Raw genomic sequence first — 19454 nt, forward strand, 5'->3', positions numbered from 1 at the left:
ACTATCTATTTGTTCCAAGGCAGAAAAGTGGTAAGGGCTAGGCAATGGGGGTTAAGTGACTTGCCCAGGGTCACACAGCTGGGAAGTGTCTGAGGCCAGATTTGAACCTAAGACCTTCCATCTCTAGGCTTGGCTCTCAATCCACTGAGCTACTCAGCTTCCCCCTCAATACTTCTTAAATGATCTTTCCTCAATCTATTTTCCAGATCAGTTGTTGTTCCAAATAGATATTTCACACTTTCTCCTATTTTTTTTTCATTCTTTTTATTTTATTGTTTCTTGAGGTCTCATGGAATCATTAGCTTCCAGTTGCCTAATTCTAATTTTTTTTAACCCTTACCTTCCATCTTGGAATCTATACTGGGTATTGGTTCCATGGCAGAAGAGTGGTAAGAGCTAGGCAATGGGGGTTAAATGACTTGCCCAGGGTCACACAACTGGTAAGTGTCCGAGGCCAGATTTGAACCTAGGACCTCCAATCTCTAGGCCTGGCTCTCAATCCACTGAGCTACCCAGCTGCCCCCTCTGTTCTGATTTTTAAGATGTTATTTTCTTCATTATTTTTTGTCTTCTTTACTAAGCTATTGACTCTTTTAAAAATTATTTTCCCACATTACTCTCATTTCGTTTCCCAAATTTTCCTCTACCTCTGTTATTTGGTTTTTAAAATCCTTTTTGAACTCTTTAGGAATTTTATAGGTGGGATTCATTCACATTTTTCTTTGATGCTTTGGATGTAGCTGTTTTGACATTAATGTCTTCTGAGCTTATATTTTGATCTTTTCCCTCCCCATATTAACTTCCTATGATCACATTCCTTTTATTGTTGTTAACTCATTTTTTCCTCCTGCTTATTTCTTGACTTTTAATTTTATGTTAAAATTGAGGTCTTCTGGGGGCAGCTGGGTAGCTCAGTGGATTAAGAGTCAGGCCTAGAGACGGGAGGTCCTAGGTTCAAATCTGGCCTCAGCCACTTCCTAGCTATGTGACCCTGGGCAAGTCACTTGACCCCCATTGCCTAGCCCTTACCACTCTTCTGCCTTGGAGCCAATACATAGTATTGACTCCAAGACGGAAGGTAAGGGTTTTAAAAAAAATAAAAAAAAATTGGGGTCTGCTCCCACAGTGGAGAGAAAAGGGTTTTTTTGTGCAGCTGTTTTCAGAACTAATACCCCACACTTCTGTTGCTTCTCATTTTTGACCCATGTTAAGGGCAGAAAGAGGCTTTTCTCACTCTGAGAGCTACCCTTATTATAGGAAATAATTTAGCCCCAGATAAGATAATGATAAATGAATAAAATCTCAGACAAATTATTTAGTTTTATAATACTGATAATGGTTACTCTGAAAATAGTATCAGCTGGTGAAAGCTAGGGAGTATCTCCAAACTCTCACAGCAATCTCTGATTGGTAACTGGATAAACTGACATCTATGAAAATTCTTGCTTTTCAGTGCTGCATTCTCCAAGAATGAAGTAAGAGATAGAACCTGCCCTATGTAAACACTTCCTCTTCAAGATATCACTGCCCAGTGAAGTCTTATTTCCTGGGGTATATAGGATGGTAGATTTGAAGTAGGAAGGGTCCTCAAATGTGATCTCATCCAACTCCAAGAGGAAACCAAAGTTCACGGAAATCAAATGACTTGTCAAATGTCATATAACAAGAAGAGGGATTGGAATCCATGTCCTCTGACTCGAGTGAATGCTTTTACCACTGTATATAACTGCCTTATATGACCTGGCCTCTTTCTTCCTGGTTCACAAAAACACTTCTCAGACAGCTACCTGGGTTTCCTCCCACCCTGAGCTAGGCCCCTCCTGGCCCAACTTTTGCAGTGACCCATTCTTCACAAGAATGGTCCTCCATGTCCCTGGACTTTTTCTAATTCTAACAATTTAATTTTCCTGTTTTCCATCCCTATAGACTGGATCATTATAAAGAGGTTGATAAAATATGATTTGAGGAATGACAGGAAGCACCTACTCTGTCTTAAATTCTTTCTAGCAGCCAAAACTATTGGCCCTACTAGCCTATTAGAGTATCTGAAATTCTATCATTATGTACTCATCTTTTTGGGTTAAAGCTTTTCCATTTCTGATTCCCCAGTGAAAGCCAGAGCCCTTGGGGAAAGGGTAGGGGAATTAGCAGCTTAATGTAATGGAAGGAACTCTCAAATGACATCAGAAGATCTGGATTCAAATACCAGACTTGTAATTTCCCACTTGCGTGATCTTGGGTAAGCTGCCCAACTTGGAGTGTGAAATCCTTTGAGTTTCAGTTCCCCCATCTGTTAAATTAGATGAATAATATTAGTACTACATACTTCTGCTTTAAGGATGAAATGAAGTAATGTATATAACATGGTTGGAAAGTGTCATAGCACTGGAAACTATTACGATCCTTAAGATCTTCTTCAACTCTAAAATTCTAGGTTCTCAAGCAATATTGGCCAAAAGTAGCCTTATGAGAGCTATTGTTGGACTGCCAAGAATGAGGTCCTTTGGAAGTAGAATTCTGGTAAATGGTATGGAATGACAAAGGTCTAAAGAATGGAATATTGTCAGGAAAGAGAAGGCAAACCTAGATGTAGCATTATAATACCTGCCCTGTGTAAACATTCCTCTTTATGAAATTACTGTCCAATGAATGTAGGATGGTAGATTTAGAGTTGGAAGGGCCCTCAGAGGGGACAAGTTATGGGGAGAAGAATGGAATTCTAGGTGTCTAGAAAGGGAATGGAGGTGTGTCTATGTATTTGATGGACAGAAAGAGGTTGTTGTTCAACCACTTTTCAGTTGTGTCTGGCTCTTTGTGACTCCAGGTTTTTCTTGGCAAAGATATTAGAATGGTTTACCATTTCCTTCCCCAGCTCATTTTGCAAATGAAGAAACTGAGGCATAATTAATGACTTGCCCAGAGTGACAACACCTAAGAAGTGTCTGAGGCAAGATATAAATTCAGAAAAATGAGTCTTCCTGACTCCAAGTCTGGTGCTCTATCCATTGTGCCACCTCACTAGAGAGATTCAAAAGGGAGGTGAAAAGAACTTGAGCTAATCTTTGCATAAGGTGCCTCCCCTTCAGCCTTCTAGGGTGACAACTAATCTAATAAACTAATTTATGTTGTGTTGTGTTGTGTTGATATTTATGGGAAACACCTAATGATCCATAAGTCATGTCAATTGCAAGTAATCTCTGGGCATTTCATTGGTGGTCTTATGGAAAAAATGGGAAGGTCATTGGTAATAAATATCCTTTCCTGACTGTAACTTTCATCGTCAAGGGCCCTTCCAAGGAAAGAGAAGGGAAAAGCCCTGAGTCCACCCACCCCCCTACTCATGTTGTCCCTCTCATCCAAAGGCTCCAGTTTGAACACAGAATAAAGTTTCAAACTCTTTTTAGTTGTTACAAGGAAATCACCTTAAAAGACTGATATATATTAATTTAAGGTCGCCAAGGAATTCAGCTATGTAATTCCTAAATGAAAACTCAAGTCAGCTGTCAACCTTTTATGGAGTTTAATTTCAATAGGAGGAAGAAAGGAATTAGAGATAGAGAGAGAGAAAAAGGGAGAGAAGGGAATAGGGCTTAAATACCCCTTCTGTTTAGGCTGGGCCAAAAGGCCCAAGCCCTTAGATAGCTGGGGCAAAGAAAAGAGATCAGTCCCTATTACTCACGTGACCAAAATGCAGAAACAGTCTCAGAGGCCCCCACCTTCAGCTTCCTTCAGAGCAAGCTTCTCAGAGTACACTGCCACCACTTCGACCAACTCCTCAACTCTCTCGAGTCTTCAGACCCCCTTGATCTTTAAGGAAACCATCCCAGTTGCCTCCCCTCAGTTCTCACATCTACCAATCACTGTCCATCAATTTCCCTGTGCCAATGGAGGCTCTAGCTTAACCCAGGACTGCCCAGAGGCTTTGCACATGTCTGTTGAAGGTCATATTTTCAAATGATTAAATCTTTGCTCCTTTGCTACAGCCCTTTCTAAATCCTGTTAACCGGAGTAGGGTAGAGATTGGAATAATTGAATTTTGATCTAGGCTGCAGCCCTTACTCAAATCCTGTTAGGACTGAATAGGGTGGAGATTGATTCCAAGTATCTCCATTGTATCAATTCTAAAATCAATCATGACTCAAAGAAATTCCTGTTCTATGCTTAAGCATAGGTCAAAGTCCTTTCCATTGTTCAGCAAAAGGTTTCTGTCCTAAAGTAATCTTAAGAAGGGAAGAGAAGGAACCTCCCATGCCAATGGGGTTCCCATTCCAATAGACTATCAGTAAGAAATTTTCCAAGTATGAAATATCCCAATGGTGAAATTTCCAACATTTATAAGTCTAAGGAATTTTGAGGTTTACAATCCCCCCTGATGATCATTGGGAGACTAGTCTCCCCATTGATCATTTAACATAATCATTTTGTAGTTCTAAATTCACTTCTAACTAAAGATATACACAATATTCAATTTTCTAAGAGAAATTAGAATAGTGAGAAAAGAAAAGAAAGCAAAACCAATGTTTGCTAGGCGCATTGACAGAAAGCCAAATTAGGGGCAGTCCCTTTTGGCATAAATGTGTACAGTTACAATAAATGTTCAATCAAAAGTTCAGTCCAATCAATCACATCCAAAGTTCATTCTTGATCTTCTTGATGAAGTGTAGGGTTTCGGCATCTTTCTGCAACAGTTCATTCTCTGGATATAAAAGTTTCAAGCTTCTTTCTTGAAGATCTTTTCTCAAACAGAATCAAAATCTTTGAATTTTTTTATAACAGTAAAATCTTAAACAAAAGTCTTGGATTTTTATAAAAATACAATCTCAAACAAAAAAAAATTCAAAAATTCTTAGATTTTAAATTAAAATACAATCCCCCCTGAAGTAAGTATTAAAAAAAATATCAAGTTTAGCTCAGAATGCAATGTTCAGTTATGGGGGTGTATGTGTCAATTATCAAAAGAATAGAAAAATAATCAAAAACATAAGAAAAATTCAAAATAGACCTTGTATAGGTCCAGTTTAAAGTAATTTCTATCCCACAAGTATGTAGGACAGAATGCAGTAATATTTCACTTAGCCATTTGTAGCCAAGACTACAGGAAGTTGCCATAATATAAGAAGAAAAGAATTAGAATTCTATTTTGATGGGGAAATGTCATTCCCTTGTCTGATTTTTTCCTCAGGGATATAGGGAGCCAGCATGATAGTCAAGCTTTGTACTTGTTTGAGTATTTCGAAAAGAGTGTAGCTACAAGGAAGTCCTACGACTTAAACATAAGTTAAGCGTCGCAACCTCGAATCTCACTTTAATATTTTTTGTGTGCTCTATTGGCACTATTCAGGTTTAGTCTGTGCTCCTCGTTTTTATCCCTTTTCCTGGAATCAGACACAAACATTAATCACAGTCCTATAATATTTTATCAATAAATGGCAGGTTCCCATAGTTTAAAGCTTTTAGGCATATATTGATATTATAGCAAGAGTATATATATTAACTTGTATTACTGCAGGGAAAAATAATATTAATATTAATTATGTGTACCTTCAGTACAAAAATGAGAAAAAAATCAAATATTCTGATCAAAAAATAAAAGAAAAGAAAAAAGAAAAAATAAGAAAAAAATCAGTAATTCAATATATTCTTGAAAAAAAAAACAGCATCCATTTGTCTATGGATTATTATCTCCAATTCTTATGATAAGATAGAGTCACAATTCATATGATAGGATAGAGTCAATCAGTCTCAGCAGAAGATGCTTTCTTCACATGTGAGCAGTGAATCCAAGAGTCTCTTTCTCCAATCTTTATAGATGTTGGAGTAGTTAATAATATTTGGAATGGTCCTTCCCATGAAGGTTCAGTTGCTCGGACTTTCGACATAACCCTGTGGCAGCCGACACCAGGTATATTGTGAGCCCTTTCAGGTGAAAGCAAAAATATGCCTGGAGTTTTCATGTATTGGTATGGAAAAGAAAGCTGAACACAAGTCTACTACTGTAAAGTATGTAGCTGTGCTAGGAATAGATGAAATAATAGTATGTATGTTAGAAACTACGGAGTGTCTCTTTACAACGTGATTATTCACTGCCCTTAGATCCTGTACGAATCTATAGATGTGCTTGCCATCGGGCCCTTTTTTTTGTTTTTTAATTGGCAGGATGGGCGTGTTGTATTCAGATTTGCAAGGGATTATTATTCCCTGTTCTATTAATGAGTTAATAACTGGTGTAATACCCTCAATTGCCTCCTTTGAGAGGGGATACTGAGGGATAGAAGGAGGTGGGCTAGATTTAGTTTTTATCTGCACAGGAACAGCAGATTTAAGTAAGCCTACATCAGAAGAAGATGTGGCCCAAAGAGACTCCAGTATATCTTTAGGTATTTCAAAAATGGAAGGTTCTTTTGCCTCCTGGTTTTCTGAGAGAAGTACAGGGAGTAAATTTAAAGATTCCTCCGGTACTTCTAATGATAACGAGCCATCTGGGGAGCAGGTTATTGTGGCTCTGAGTTTGCATAGAAGGTCCCTCCCCAGCAAATTTAAAGGGGAGTCAGGCATCAAAAGGAAGGAGTGTTGTACCTCTAGGGGTCCTACAGACACCATTCTAGGAGGAAGTCTTTTAACTCTTTGGGTTATTCCTGATACTCCCATTACATTCTCTGAGCCAATAGAATAACATTGTAAATCAGGTGTTCTCTTTAATACAGACCAGGAAGCTCCGGTGTCTAATAGACAATCATAATAGGTGTTACCCACCTTTAAGGTAACATGGGGTTCATTAGTATGGGGAGGGCAGTGGATAGGGACAACAGGTAGTAGGACATCAGGGTCTGGGAAATCAAAGGTTGTATCCTCTGATTCCTGTGCCCCAGCCCCCCCCGGGCACCATCATTGTCTTTGGGATATTCCTTGGGCACCCCCCTGAAGGGCACCTCTCTGAGGGTCATTAGTACCTCGAGTAATTTTTGGACGAGCGCCATTTCTCATATATTATTGAGTATTATCATTAAAATTTTCTTCAATTTGAGCATTGTCATTAATTTCCCAATTCCTATTTCTATAATTCTGGTTTCTAAAGTTCTTATTTCTATATTCATTATAGTTATTTCCATAGTCATTATTATAATTTCTAGAATTCTGGTTTCTATAACCATTATCATCATTTCTATAGTTATTATTTCTAAAACTATTATTAAACTGTGTATTCCTTCCAAACATCTTAAGAAAGGTTCTACATTCCATCATTTTGTGGCCCTTCTTCTCACAGAAGTGGCAAGTAATGGATTGATAATTGGATTTCTGGAGAGGGGCAATTGTCGTTGGTTCATTATCATGCCCACTTTCTAATTTAGTTATCCTATCTATTACACATCTCATTTTTTTCTTCATTTCCTCCATGTCATCATTATTTTCTTCCTCCTTTTCCTTGTTTCCCTTTAAAACATATATAGCTGTTTTTCACAATTCTTCAAGGTCCATATCTGACCATCTTGGGCATTGTGTTTTAAAATAATTTTTAATTACTTTGCAAGAATTGTTTACAAAGATTCTTCTAACTTGTCTTAAACTATTCTCTTTAGTTAAGTCCCAATCTAAGTATCTGTCCCCAAACTCGATAATTCTGTCCATAAATCTGGAGGGTGTTTCTTCGTCCTTTTGCTTAATTTTTTCCAGTTCCATCCACTTATCTGTACTGTCTGCACATTCCTTCATGGCCGTGAGGATGGCCTCTCTACAACGGTATAGTTGTAGATAATCCTCAGGATTGTTATAGTCCCATTCGGGATCCTGAGATGGCCAATGTGCTGCATTACGCCCCCGGGTTTGTTGACATGAGCAATTATTTTATTTTTTTCACGTTCACTAAAAAAGCCTGTAGTAAGCTCTCAACGTCCTTGTAAGACGGATTATACTGAAAAAAATATGTCTCCCATCTTTTTTGTTACTAGAAAAGGATCTTGTTCATATGTGGGAATATTTCGTGTAAATTCATTTATTTCTTGGGGAGTAAACGGTATCCTATGTCTTAAAGTCACCACATCCCCATTCCATCCTATTTCAGGTACTTCTCTTAGAGGAAACAGGCCTCTAGTTGAATTTTGCACCTGTGGGTCAGTTTGACAAGGACACGTTTCTCTAGGAGGACAAGATCTCCCTTGCATTGGAATTTGGTTTTCTGTAGGAGAAGGAACATGAGAAACTGGGATTGCAGGGGAAGGGTTTTGGGGATTAAATTCAGACAAGATTTGCACTACAGGAGAGAAGCAGTCTGTTAACTGGGCTATAGGGAAGGTGTTTTCCATCTCTATTTCAGGGAAGGAAATTTCCTCATTCAAAGGTTCAGAAACAGGTCTGTTTCTGGTAGAGTGGTTGTTTGCCAATTGATCCTGTAAGAAACTTTTTAGATCTTCTAATTGGGCTTGCATTTTATCCTCAATTTTTCCTATTTTATCTTCCATATTTCCCATTTTATCCTCAATATTTCCTATTTTATTCTCAATATTTCCTATTTTATCCTCAAGTTTTTCTATTTTATTCTCAATATTTCCTATTTTATCCTCATTTTTTTCTATTGTATCCTCAATATTTTCTATTTTATCCTCAATATTTTCTATTTTATCCTCATTTTTTTCTATTTTATCCTCAACATTTTCTATTTTATCCTCAATATTTTCTATTTTATCCTCATTTTGTTTTATTTTATCCTCATTTTGTTTTATTTTATCCTCATTTTGTTTTATTTTATCCTCAATTTTTTTTTATTTTTTCATCTCTAAATATAGTATTGAGGAGTACAAAAATGACAGTACCTATTAATATAAAAATTTGGAGGTATCCTTCATTCCTCAATGCCCCTACTTCTTCAGCTGCCATATAATTGTCAAAGAATGTAGTACTCATTTTTTAAATATATATTTTGTAATTCCACAAAACACTTGGGGAGCAGTGCAAAGCCACAAACTTTCCACAAGGTTGTTTTTTTTTTTTAATCCAGGAAGTTGTTCCTTAAGGGAAAGGATATTTAGAAACAGCTCTTCCAGCCAGGACTTTAGAGTCCTGTTGCTGAGATTTAAAACAGCTTTTTTCTGTCTATCAGAGTCACACAGCTGGGAAGTATCTGAGGTCCGATTTGAACCCAGGACCTTCTGTCTCTAGGCCTGGCTCTCAATCTGCTGAGCTACCCAGCTGTCCCTTAAGATTAAAGGGAAGAAAAAGAAAAAACTGCTGATTCCAATTTAACTTAAGGAGAAAAGAGAAAAAGTTTTTTATACTCACATGTTCTAGCAGCTGTGTCTTTAAGCCAAGTTTTTTGTTAAAAAAAAAAAAGGACTAAGTGGTGAGACGGTATAGTAAAAAGGCAAGGAATTTCAAAAGTTTTAGTGAGAGGATTCTTTAGACTCCCGTGTGGTCAGCCACAATGTTACAAGGAAATCACCTTAAAAGACTGATATATATTAATTTAAGGTCGCCAAGGAATTCAGCTATGTAATTCCTAAATGAAAACTCAAGTCAGCCATCAACCTTTTATAGAGTTTAATTACAATAGGAAGAAGAAAGGAATTAGAGAGAGAGAGAGAGAAAAAGTAGCAATTTGCAGTAGCAATTAGAGAAGATAAAGGAATTGAAGGCATCAAAATAGGCAAGGAGGAGACCAAGTTATCACTCTTTGCGGATGACATGATGGTCTACTTAAAGAATCCTAGAGATTCAACCAAAAAGCTAATTGAAATAATCAACAACTTTAGCAAAGTTGCAGGATACAAAATAAACCCACATAAATCATCAACTTTTCTATATATCTCCAACACAGCTCAGCAGCAAGAACTAGAAAGAGAAATCCCATTCAAAATCACCTTAGACAAAATAAAATACCTAGGAATCTACCTCCCAAGACAAACACAGGAACTATATGAACACAACTACAAAACACTTGCCACACAACTAAAACTAGACTTGAACAAATGGAAAAACATTAACTGCTCATGGATAGGACGAGCCAATATAATAAAAATGACCATCCTACCCAAACTTATTTATCTATTTAGTGCCATACCCATTGAACTACCAAAATACTTCTTCACTGATTTAGAAAAAAACATAACAAAGTTCATTTGGAAGAACAAAAGATCAAGGATATCCAGGGAAATAATGAAAAAAAACACATATGATGGGGGCCTTGCAGTCCCTGACCTAAAACTATATTACAAAGCAGCAGTCATCAAAACAATTTGGTACTGGCTAAGAAACAGAAAGGAAGATCAGTGGAATAGACTGGGGGAAAGCGACCTCAGCAAGACAGTATACGATAAACCCAAAGATCCCAGCCTTTGGGACAAAAATCCACTATTCGATAAAAACTGTTGGGAAAATTGGAAGACAGTGTGGGAGAGACTAGGAATAGATCAACACCTCACACCCTACACCAAGATAAATTCAAAATGGGTGAGTGACTTAAACATAAAGAAGGAAACCATAAGTAAATTGGGTAAACACAGAATAGTATACATGCCAGACCTTTGGGAGGGGAAAGGCTTTAAAACCAAGCAAGATATAGAAAGAATCACAAAATGTAAAATAAATAATTTTGACTACATCAAACTAAAAAGCTTTTGTACAAACAAAACCAATATAACTAAAATCAGAAGGGAAACAACAAATTGGGAAAAAATCTTCATAGAAACCTCTGACAAAGGTTTAATTACTCATATTTATAATGAGCTAAATCAATTGTACAAAAAATCAAGCCATTCCCCAATTGATAAATGGGCAAGGGAAATGGATAGGCAGTTCTCAGATAAAGAAATCAAAACTATTAACAAGCACATGAAGAAGTGTTCTAAATCTCTTATAATCAGAGAGATGCAAATCAAAACAACTCTGAGGTATCACCTCACACCTAGCAGATTGGCTAACATAACAGCAAAGGAAAGTAATGAATGCTGGAGGGGATGTGGCAAAGTAGGGACATTAATTCATTGCTGGTGGAGCTGTGAACTGATCCAACCATTCTGGAGGGCAATTTGGAACTATGCCCAAAGGGCGACAAAAGAATATCTACTCTTTGATCCAGCCATAGCACTGCTGGGTCTGTACCCCAAAGAGATAATGGACACAAAGACTTGTACAAAAATATTCATAGCTGCGCTCTTTGTGGTGGCCCAAAACTGGAAAACGAGGGGATGCCCATCAATTGGGGAATGGCTGAACAAACTGTGGTATATGTTGGTGATGGAATACTATTGTGCTAAAAGGAATAATAAAGTGGAGGAGTTCCATGGAGACTGGAACAACCTCCAGGAAGTGATGCAGAGCGAGAGGAGCAGAACCAGGAGAACATTGTACACAGAGACTAATAGACTGTGGTATAATCGAACATAATGGACTTCTCCATTAGTGGCGGTGTAATGTCCCTGAACAACTTGCAGGGATCCAGGAGAAACAAAACACCATTCATAAGCAAAGGATAAACTATGGGAGTGGAAACACCGAGAAAAAGCAACAGCCTGAACACAGAGGTTGAGGGGACATGACAGAGGAGAGACTAAATGAACACTCTAATGCAAATACTATCAACAAAGCAATGGGTTCAAATCAAGAAAACATCTAATGCCCAGTGGACTTCCGCGTCGGCTATGGGGGGTGGGGGGGAGGAAAAGAAAATGATCTATGTCTTTAACGAATAATGCTTGGAAATCATCAAATAAAATATATTTTAAAAAATAAAAAATAAATAAATAAAGATTACATTTCATAAAAAAAAAAAAAAAAAACCTTAAACTAGCAAATTGCTCTCAGGGAAGGTAAGCCATGCATATGTGGGCCTCCATCTCTACCACAGTATTGCCAATTTAAAAGCTCTTCATCACAGTATCTGATGCACAGGAAGCCTTTAATAAAAACTTGATGACTAACTATGTACCTTTATTCCAACAAAGACTGCTATGTCATGATTTTAAAATGTTCAAGAAACATTGCATACAGATTTTTAAAAGGCATGAGGAGAACAATAGTGATTTGAACCTGAATCCCAGGTCTGCTACTTACTGTGTGACTTTGGGTAAATGACATCACATCTTTGGGCCTCATCTATAACATGAAGGAGTCAGACTGGATGACCTCCAAGTTTCCTTCCCCTTTAAATCTAGGATTCTAAGTCTATTGCAAGGTATAAGGCTATGGGAGCAAAGAAGAGGACCAAACAAAATGTTTTAGCATCATTTTTGAAGTCCTCTAGAAGAGGTGACACCTAAGGTAAATCTCAAGGGATGGAAGAAAGGTAAAGAATGATGGTATTGGGGCAGTTAGATGGCACAGAGGCTAGAGATCCAGACCTAGAGGTGGGGGGTCTTGAGTTCAAATCTGGCCTCAGACAGTTGTCTGACCCTGGGTAGTTTACTTAACTCCAATTGCCTAGCCTTTACCACTCTTCTGCCTTCAATCTGATATTTTGTAGTGATTCTAAGATGGAAGGTAAAGGTTTAAAAAAAATGGTTGTGTTATAGGCACTGTTACAAGGGAATCACTTAAAAGACTGATATATATTAATTTAAGGTCGCCAAGGAATCAGCTATGTAATTCCTAAATGAAAACTTAAGTCAGCCGTCAATCTTTTATGGAGTTTAATTACAATAGGAGAAAGTAATTAGAGAGAGAGAGAAAAAGGGAGAGAAGGAAATAGGGCTTAAATACCCCTTCTGTTTAGGCTGGGCCAAAAGGCCCAAGCCCTTAGATAGCTGGGGCAAAGAAAAGAGATCAGTCCCTATTACTCACGTGACCAAAATGCAGAAACAGTCTCAGAGGCCCCCACCTTCAGCTTCCTTCAGAGCAAGCTTCTCAGAGTACACTGCCACCACTTCGACCAACTCCTCAACTCTCTCCGAGTCTCCAGACTCCCCTATCTTTTAAGGAAACCATCCAAGTTGCCTCCCCTCAGTTCTCACATCTACCAATCACTGTCCATCAATTTCCCTGTGCCAATGGAGGCTCTAGCTTAACCCAGGACTGCCCAGAGGCTTTGCACATGTCTGTTGAAGGTCATATTTTCAAATGATTAAATCTTTGCTCCTTTGCTACAGCCCTTTCTAAATCCTGTTAACCGGAGTAGGGTAGAGATTGGAATAATTGAATTTTGATCTAGGCTGCAGCCCTTACTCAAATCCTGTTAGGACTGAATAGGGTGGAGATTGATTCCAAGTATCTCCATTGTATCAATTCTAAAATCAATCATGACTCAAAGAAATTCCTGTTCTATGCTTAAGCATAGGTCAAAGTCCTTTCCATTGTTCAGCAAAAGGTTTCTGTCCTAAAGTAATCTTAAGAAGGGAAGAGAAGGAACCTCCCATGCCAATGGGGTTCCCATTCCAATAGACTATCAGTAAGAAATTTTCCAAGTATGAAATATCCCAATGGTGAAATTTCCAACATTTATAAGTCTAAGGAATTTTGAGGTTTACAATCCCCCCTGATGATCATTGGGAGACTAGTCTCCCCATTGATCATTTAACATAATCATTTTGTAGTTCTAAATTCACTTCTAACTAAAGATATACACAATATTCAATTTTCTAAGAGAAATTAGAATAGTGAGAAAAGAAAAGAAAGCAAAACCAATGTTTGCTAGGCGCATTGACAGAAAGCCAAATTAGGGGCAGTCCCTTTTGGCATAAATGTGTACAGTTACAATAAATGTTCAATCAAAAGTTCAGTCCAATCAATCACATCCAAAGTTCATTCTTGATCTTCTTGATGAAGTGTAGGGTTTCGGCATCTTTCTGCAACAGTTCATTCTCTGGATATAAAAGTTTCAAGCTTCTTTCTTGAAGATCTTTTCTCAAACAGAATCAAAATCTTTGAATTTTTTTATAACAGTAAAATCTTTTTTTTTTTTGCTTCCATAATATCTTTATTATATTATATCATTTTCTAACGATAATGTCATTCAAGGTAAAGTCATTTAAGGTCATCATTGGTCCATATTCATAATTTAAATGTGTTTGGCTGTCTTTTTAAATCTGTAATATTAATGGTTTAATGGTCACATTCAGTAAAGTTCTATTGTATAAAATAACATTTATGGAAGAATTTGAGAAGATACTTAGAGAACAGAAGGCAAAACTTATTTATCATTTGCATAAATAGGAGACTAGAAAAGTTTATCAACACTTTCAGGTGGATGTGGCCAAAGGTGTAATGGTAAATATCTTAATAACTAGTTCTCAAAAAATGAATGAATGGAGCACTTTTACATTTAATTTGAATTATTAAATTTTTTGTCCTTTTTTTTAAAGTCTAAATAACCACATACAAAAACAATCCTGATTTATAACATTTGCTGACATCCAAGGTATAAATGGATAAATGGTCATATGGAAAATTTAACAATTTAATAATTTGAACTGGTTCTCTTGAACTAGTATCAATTAGATCTATCACACTACCAGATATAATACACTGGAGTTTAGGCAATTGGATTTAGCTGGGTCTATCTTTTCAACTTAACTTTCGAAATGAGCTTTATATGATGGTGATGAGACTCTGCTGGATCAGAAGACATAAAAAGATCCTGTTTTATATATAAATGGATGACAGAAGGTACTAGGCCTTCCAGATTGTCACAGGTCTAGATTATGCACTGTCTTCAACTATATGAGATTGTGATATACTAGCCATGTTTTATAATATATGTTCTACTATAACACAAGAGAAAATTACTGGTAATTCTGTGCCTTATTATTTAAGATGAATTGACTTATTTTACATATATTTATATGCACACATTTTCTTCTCCTATGGAATATAAACTTCTTCAGTACAATGTCATTCTGTTTTTGGCTTTTGAATCTCCCTCACCTTTCTACCAGGAACAATATTTGGCAGAGTAGTTGCTTAATAAATGCTTGTTTGAATGATTGATAAACAACTTGGTGGTACACGGTTATGCTTCAACAACTATGAAACTTAAGTGATTCTGAAAAAGGGTCTTTCCTCTTTCTTTTACACTGAATCCTGGCCTTTGAAGGTCTTCGATAATCTCAGCTTTGAGATCAGGTGGCGCAGTTTGGCTAAAGTGGCAGGTTTCTGTTAAAAAGTCCAGCAGTAACTCCCCTTTTTCATTGCCTTCAACAAAGCAATCTGATATATCCATAGTAGATAGAAGTTCAAAGCATTCATATTTAATTCCCAAAGTTTCTAGGGTTTGAGTGATGTCAGAGGATGACACATAGAGGCAGAGATCATTTTGGGGTAAGCGGAATCCATACTTCTTCCACAGTTTGTCCCAACCACTCATTCCTGACACAAGAATAATAAGAATCTTGCCCTCAGTATCCAGGAGACTGTGGAAAAATTTCAGAGTAGCTGGGATATCTTTTACATAATACAGCATCTGAATCATGTGAATAAAGTTCCATTTCTGAAGCTCCTTTTTCTCTATTATTCTACTTTGATATTCAGATGATGTCTCCTGATGCCAAGCAAACTTTACGTTCTTCTAACAGTAAAATCTTAAACAAAAGTCTTGGATTTTTATAAAAATACAATCTCAAACAAAAAAAATTCAAAAATTCTTAGATTTTAAATTAAAATACATAGTATTAATTCTACGACAGGAGAGCAGCAAGGGCCAGGCAATGAGGGTTAAGTGACTTGCCCAGGGTCACCTAGCTAGAAAGTGTCTGAAGTGTGCTGTGCTACCTAGCTACTTCTTAAAACAATTTGTTCCTGGCTCCTCCAGTGCTCATTTCCTCTCCTTGGGTCAGGCTGCCATTGATGACAATGAGAGCCATTCCAACAGATAAGAAAGGCACTTTAACCCTGTGAGGTAGGTAATTTAAGAGTAGTCACAGTGCTGCTAAAAACAAAAGGTCCCAGTTCCAGTTGCTTCTTTTGTATATCAGTAGTAATAATGAAGACACCATGAAGAAAATGCTCAAACAGGAATCGATGATTTTCCAAAGATCTTTCCATTATTCCATTTACAAGTGTGGGAGAAATCTTCTTATCCATCGTTCTATAAAAGAGAAATTCACATGAATAATTTCCAAAACTCAGATCAGTTATCCTACTCAACATTTATTCAATACCTACTGTGTGCACAGCCCTTTGCTAGATTTGGGAACAAGGGAAGATTTAAATACCAGGCAAAAGGGTTGAGACTTTACAGACTAAAAGGGAAACTGTGCCTCAATCTGTGTTACAAAGTAGCATTTTCTTATCTGACTAACACAAGTGAATCCTTTTATAATAAATGCATTCTATTAAACAAACACTGTTAAGTGTCTCAATTCTGCTAGGATCTGGAGATACACGAGCCTCCCCCCCCCAAAAAAAATCAGTCCCTGGCCTCAAGGAACTGGTGGTAGAGAGAGATACAAAGATAAATAAATGGCCCAAACTCCTCTTAGAAGGGAGATGGAAGAGGAGGAAAGGCTCCACAGAGTAGGTGATGCCTAAGCTGATCCTTGAAGGAATCCAGTGATTCCAAGAGGAAATTCTACAGTTTGTTGGAATAGAATTTTGCTCAAATCAATACATTGATTTAAAACAGTAATCCTTGCTAACCAATAGGTCCATCGATGAAACAGCAGATGCCAGCTTCTCTTTAACAATTTTTTTTAGAACCCTTACCTTCCATCTTGGAGTCGGCTCCAAGGCTGAAAAGTGGTAAGGGCTAGGCAATGAGGGTCAAGTGACTTGCCCAGGGTCACACAACTGGGAAATGTCTGAGGCCAGATTTGAACCCAGGACCTCCCACCTCTGGGCCTGGCTCTCAATCCACTGAGCCACCCAGCTGCCCCCTTCTCTTTAACAATTTAGCAAATGCATTTTCATTACTCTGAACCTTTGTAAAGAAAGGAAGGAGAAGCTATACCCATGCCATTCCCAAACTTTCCTTCCTTCAAATTCCTGAATATTATGGATATAGCACTTATTAGAAGCCTGAGAGGATCTGATTAGAAAGGCAGTTTGTCGTAGAAAGGAGAATGTACATGAGGCTTGGAATCAGACGACCAAGCTTTGAGGCTTGGTTCTATCATCTATTATTAATATTATTAATAATAATTGGTAACATATATATAGCTCTTTAAGGTTTGCAAAATGCTTTTCAAATGTTATGTCTTTTGATACATGAGACAACCCCGAGAGGCAGGAGTTATTGCTATCTCCATTTATAGATGAGGAAACAGAGACAGGCAGAGGTTAAATAACTTTCCCAGGGTCACAAAGCTGGTAAGTGTCTGAGGCTAAATTTGAACTTGGGTCTTCCTAACTCCAGGTCCAGTACTGTATCCATTGTACCACCTAGCTGCTTAGCCATGTGAAACAAGTCACTTCACATCCTTGAGGCTTACTTTCCTCATCTGTAAAATTAGGGCACTTGGGTGGCACAGGAGATAAAGTACCAGGTCTGCAATCAGGGAAATGATTCTCCCTGAGTTCAAATCTGGCTTCAAATATGTCCAAGTCGTGAGATCCTGGGAAAGTCACTTAACCCCTTTTGTCTGTAAAATGAGCTGGAAAAGGAAATGGCAGACCACTTCAGTGTCCTTGCCAGGAAAATGTCAAATGGGGTATCAGAGAATGAAACGACTGAACAAAATCTCAAAGAAGGGAAAGTAAAGGAGTTTGAGGTAACAAGGAGAATGAAGTGGGTTTTTAGGGGGGAAAAAGGACTTCAGTGAAAATGAAGGAACCCAAAGGATGTAACGTGGATAAGTCACGTCAGTCACCAATTTGAATCTTGACTTTCTTCTCTGTTTAATGGGGGGGGGGGGGGGGAGTGATTGGACCAGGAGATTTCTAACTATCTAGGAACTCATGAGCACCACTGCTTAGAATTCAATGCTTGGCAACTTGTGTAGCCACTCAGCCTCTCATTGGGCATGCTGGTTGGAAAATGGTGGGACTTAATCTTAGCTTCTATCCATTTCCTTACCCAAACTGGGGGCTTGAATAAGCAATGAAATGATCACATGGTTTTTGGCATTTAGTTGTTTCAGTTGTATCCAACTTTGTGAATGAATTTGGGGTTTTCTTGGCAAAGATACAGGAGTGGTTTGCTAGATCCTTCTACAAATGAGGAACTGAAGCAAACAGGGTTAAGTGACTTGCCCAGGGTCACACAGCTGGTACTAGAATGGGATGAAGACCTGGAGGATCCCCAGAGTATATAATCATTAGCCTGTAGTTAATAAAGACTTTATCTGTTCATGGCAGTAGACAGGCACTGAAACTGGTGAGATTTGCCAGGAGGAATGTGGTAAAAGGGAATGAAGACTAGATTTGCAATTTAGAGATCTGGACAGCCCTCCTGCTTACTACTTGTATGACTTTGGCCAGGATATTTGACTTCCTCTGGATCTTGGTTGCTACTAGTAAAATAATAGCTGCATATGCAGTATTTTGAAGTTTGCAAAATAATTTGCAACCATTTTCTCATTTGACTGCAATAATAGACCTATGTAAAAATGGAGATTTGAACCCCAGACTTGAAGTCTGGGGTTCAAATCTCCATTTTTAATTTAACTGTTACACCTATGAGGTATCACAGACATTATTAGCTCCATTTTACAGATGAAGAAATTTAGGACCATTAAGATTAACTGCCCTGGGGGCAGCTAGGTGACTGAGAAGATAGTCAAGCTAGGAGACAGAAAGTTCTGGGTTAAACTCTGACCTCAGATATAATTTAGCTGTGCGACCTTGGGCAAGTCACTTAATCCCAATTGCCTCACTCTTACCACTCTTCTGCCTTTGAACCAATACTTAGTATGGATTCTAAGACAGAAGGTTGTTGTTTTTTTAAGATTGCTTTGTTCATGGTTACACAGTTGATGCATGCCAGACATGAGATTTGAATCCAGATCCTGTGCCTCCAAGGCCAGTGCTCTTACCACTATACCATGGTGGTCTGTGCCAGGATTCTTGTGGCTATGTTTGCTGTAGGGTCACTCAAAGCATCTTCAGGACAATTGTGGTAGCAGTAGACAAGATGATGGAGATAGTATGTCCCTAGTCCTGTTCCCTCAGGATTCTGATTTCTTCTTCTGCCAGGTGTCAGTTGGGAGATTTTCTTGGTTCCACAAGGTTTGCCGATCATAAGTATCTGGTGTGGTGACAGCTATTACCAACACTGGTCTTCGTTTTCATTTTTTCAATGGGTCACCGTTTTGCCCAGGTGTTCGTGGGTGATGATGCTGTCCATGGTAATGGTCTGGTTTCAGTATGGCTTGTTATTGTTAATGGGATCCGGTGGTTGTTCTGTCACAACTGACTCTTTGTGACCCAATGGACCATAGCTATCCCTGAGGTTTTCTTGGCAAGGATTATGGAGTGGTTTGCCATTTCCTTGTCCAGTGCCTTTTGTCAGGCAATCAGAGAATAAGTGACTAGTCTAATGTCACACAGCTAGGAAGGGTCTAAGGTCCTATTTGAACTTAGATCTTTGTGACTCCAGG

General features: G+C 38.0%; 2 protein-coding genes across 2 annotated transcripts in view; both read right to left on the reverse strand.

Moving 5' to 3' along the window:
• The window catches only part of CD58 (CD58 molecule), a 150916-nt gene that overhangs the window by 43869 nt on the left and 87593 nt on the right, over positions 1–19454 (reverse strand). The window lies entirely within an intron of this gene.
• On the reverse strand, positions 14933–19201 carry LOC100011036 (histamine N-methyltransferase-like). Its single transcript, XM_056820186.1, has 2 exons — positions 19163–19201; positions 14933–15487 (listed from the first exon to the last, which is right to left on the reverse strand). Exons 1-2 carry the CDS (start codon positions 19199–19201, stop codon positions 14933–14935), a joined length of 594 nt encoding a protein of 197 aa, XP_056676164.1.

Source organism: Monodelphis domestica, chromosome 2 (genome assembly GCF_027887165.1).
Source record: "Monodelphis domestica isolate mMonDom1 chromosome 2, mMonDom1.pri, whole genome shotgun sequence".
Classification (NCBI taxonomy): Eukaryota; Metazoa; Chordata; class Mammalia; order Didelphimorphia; family Didelphidae; genus Monodelphis; species Monodelphis domestica.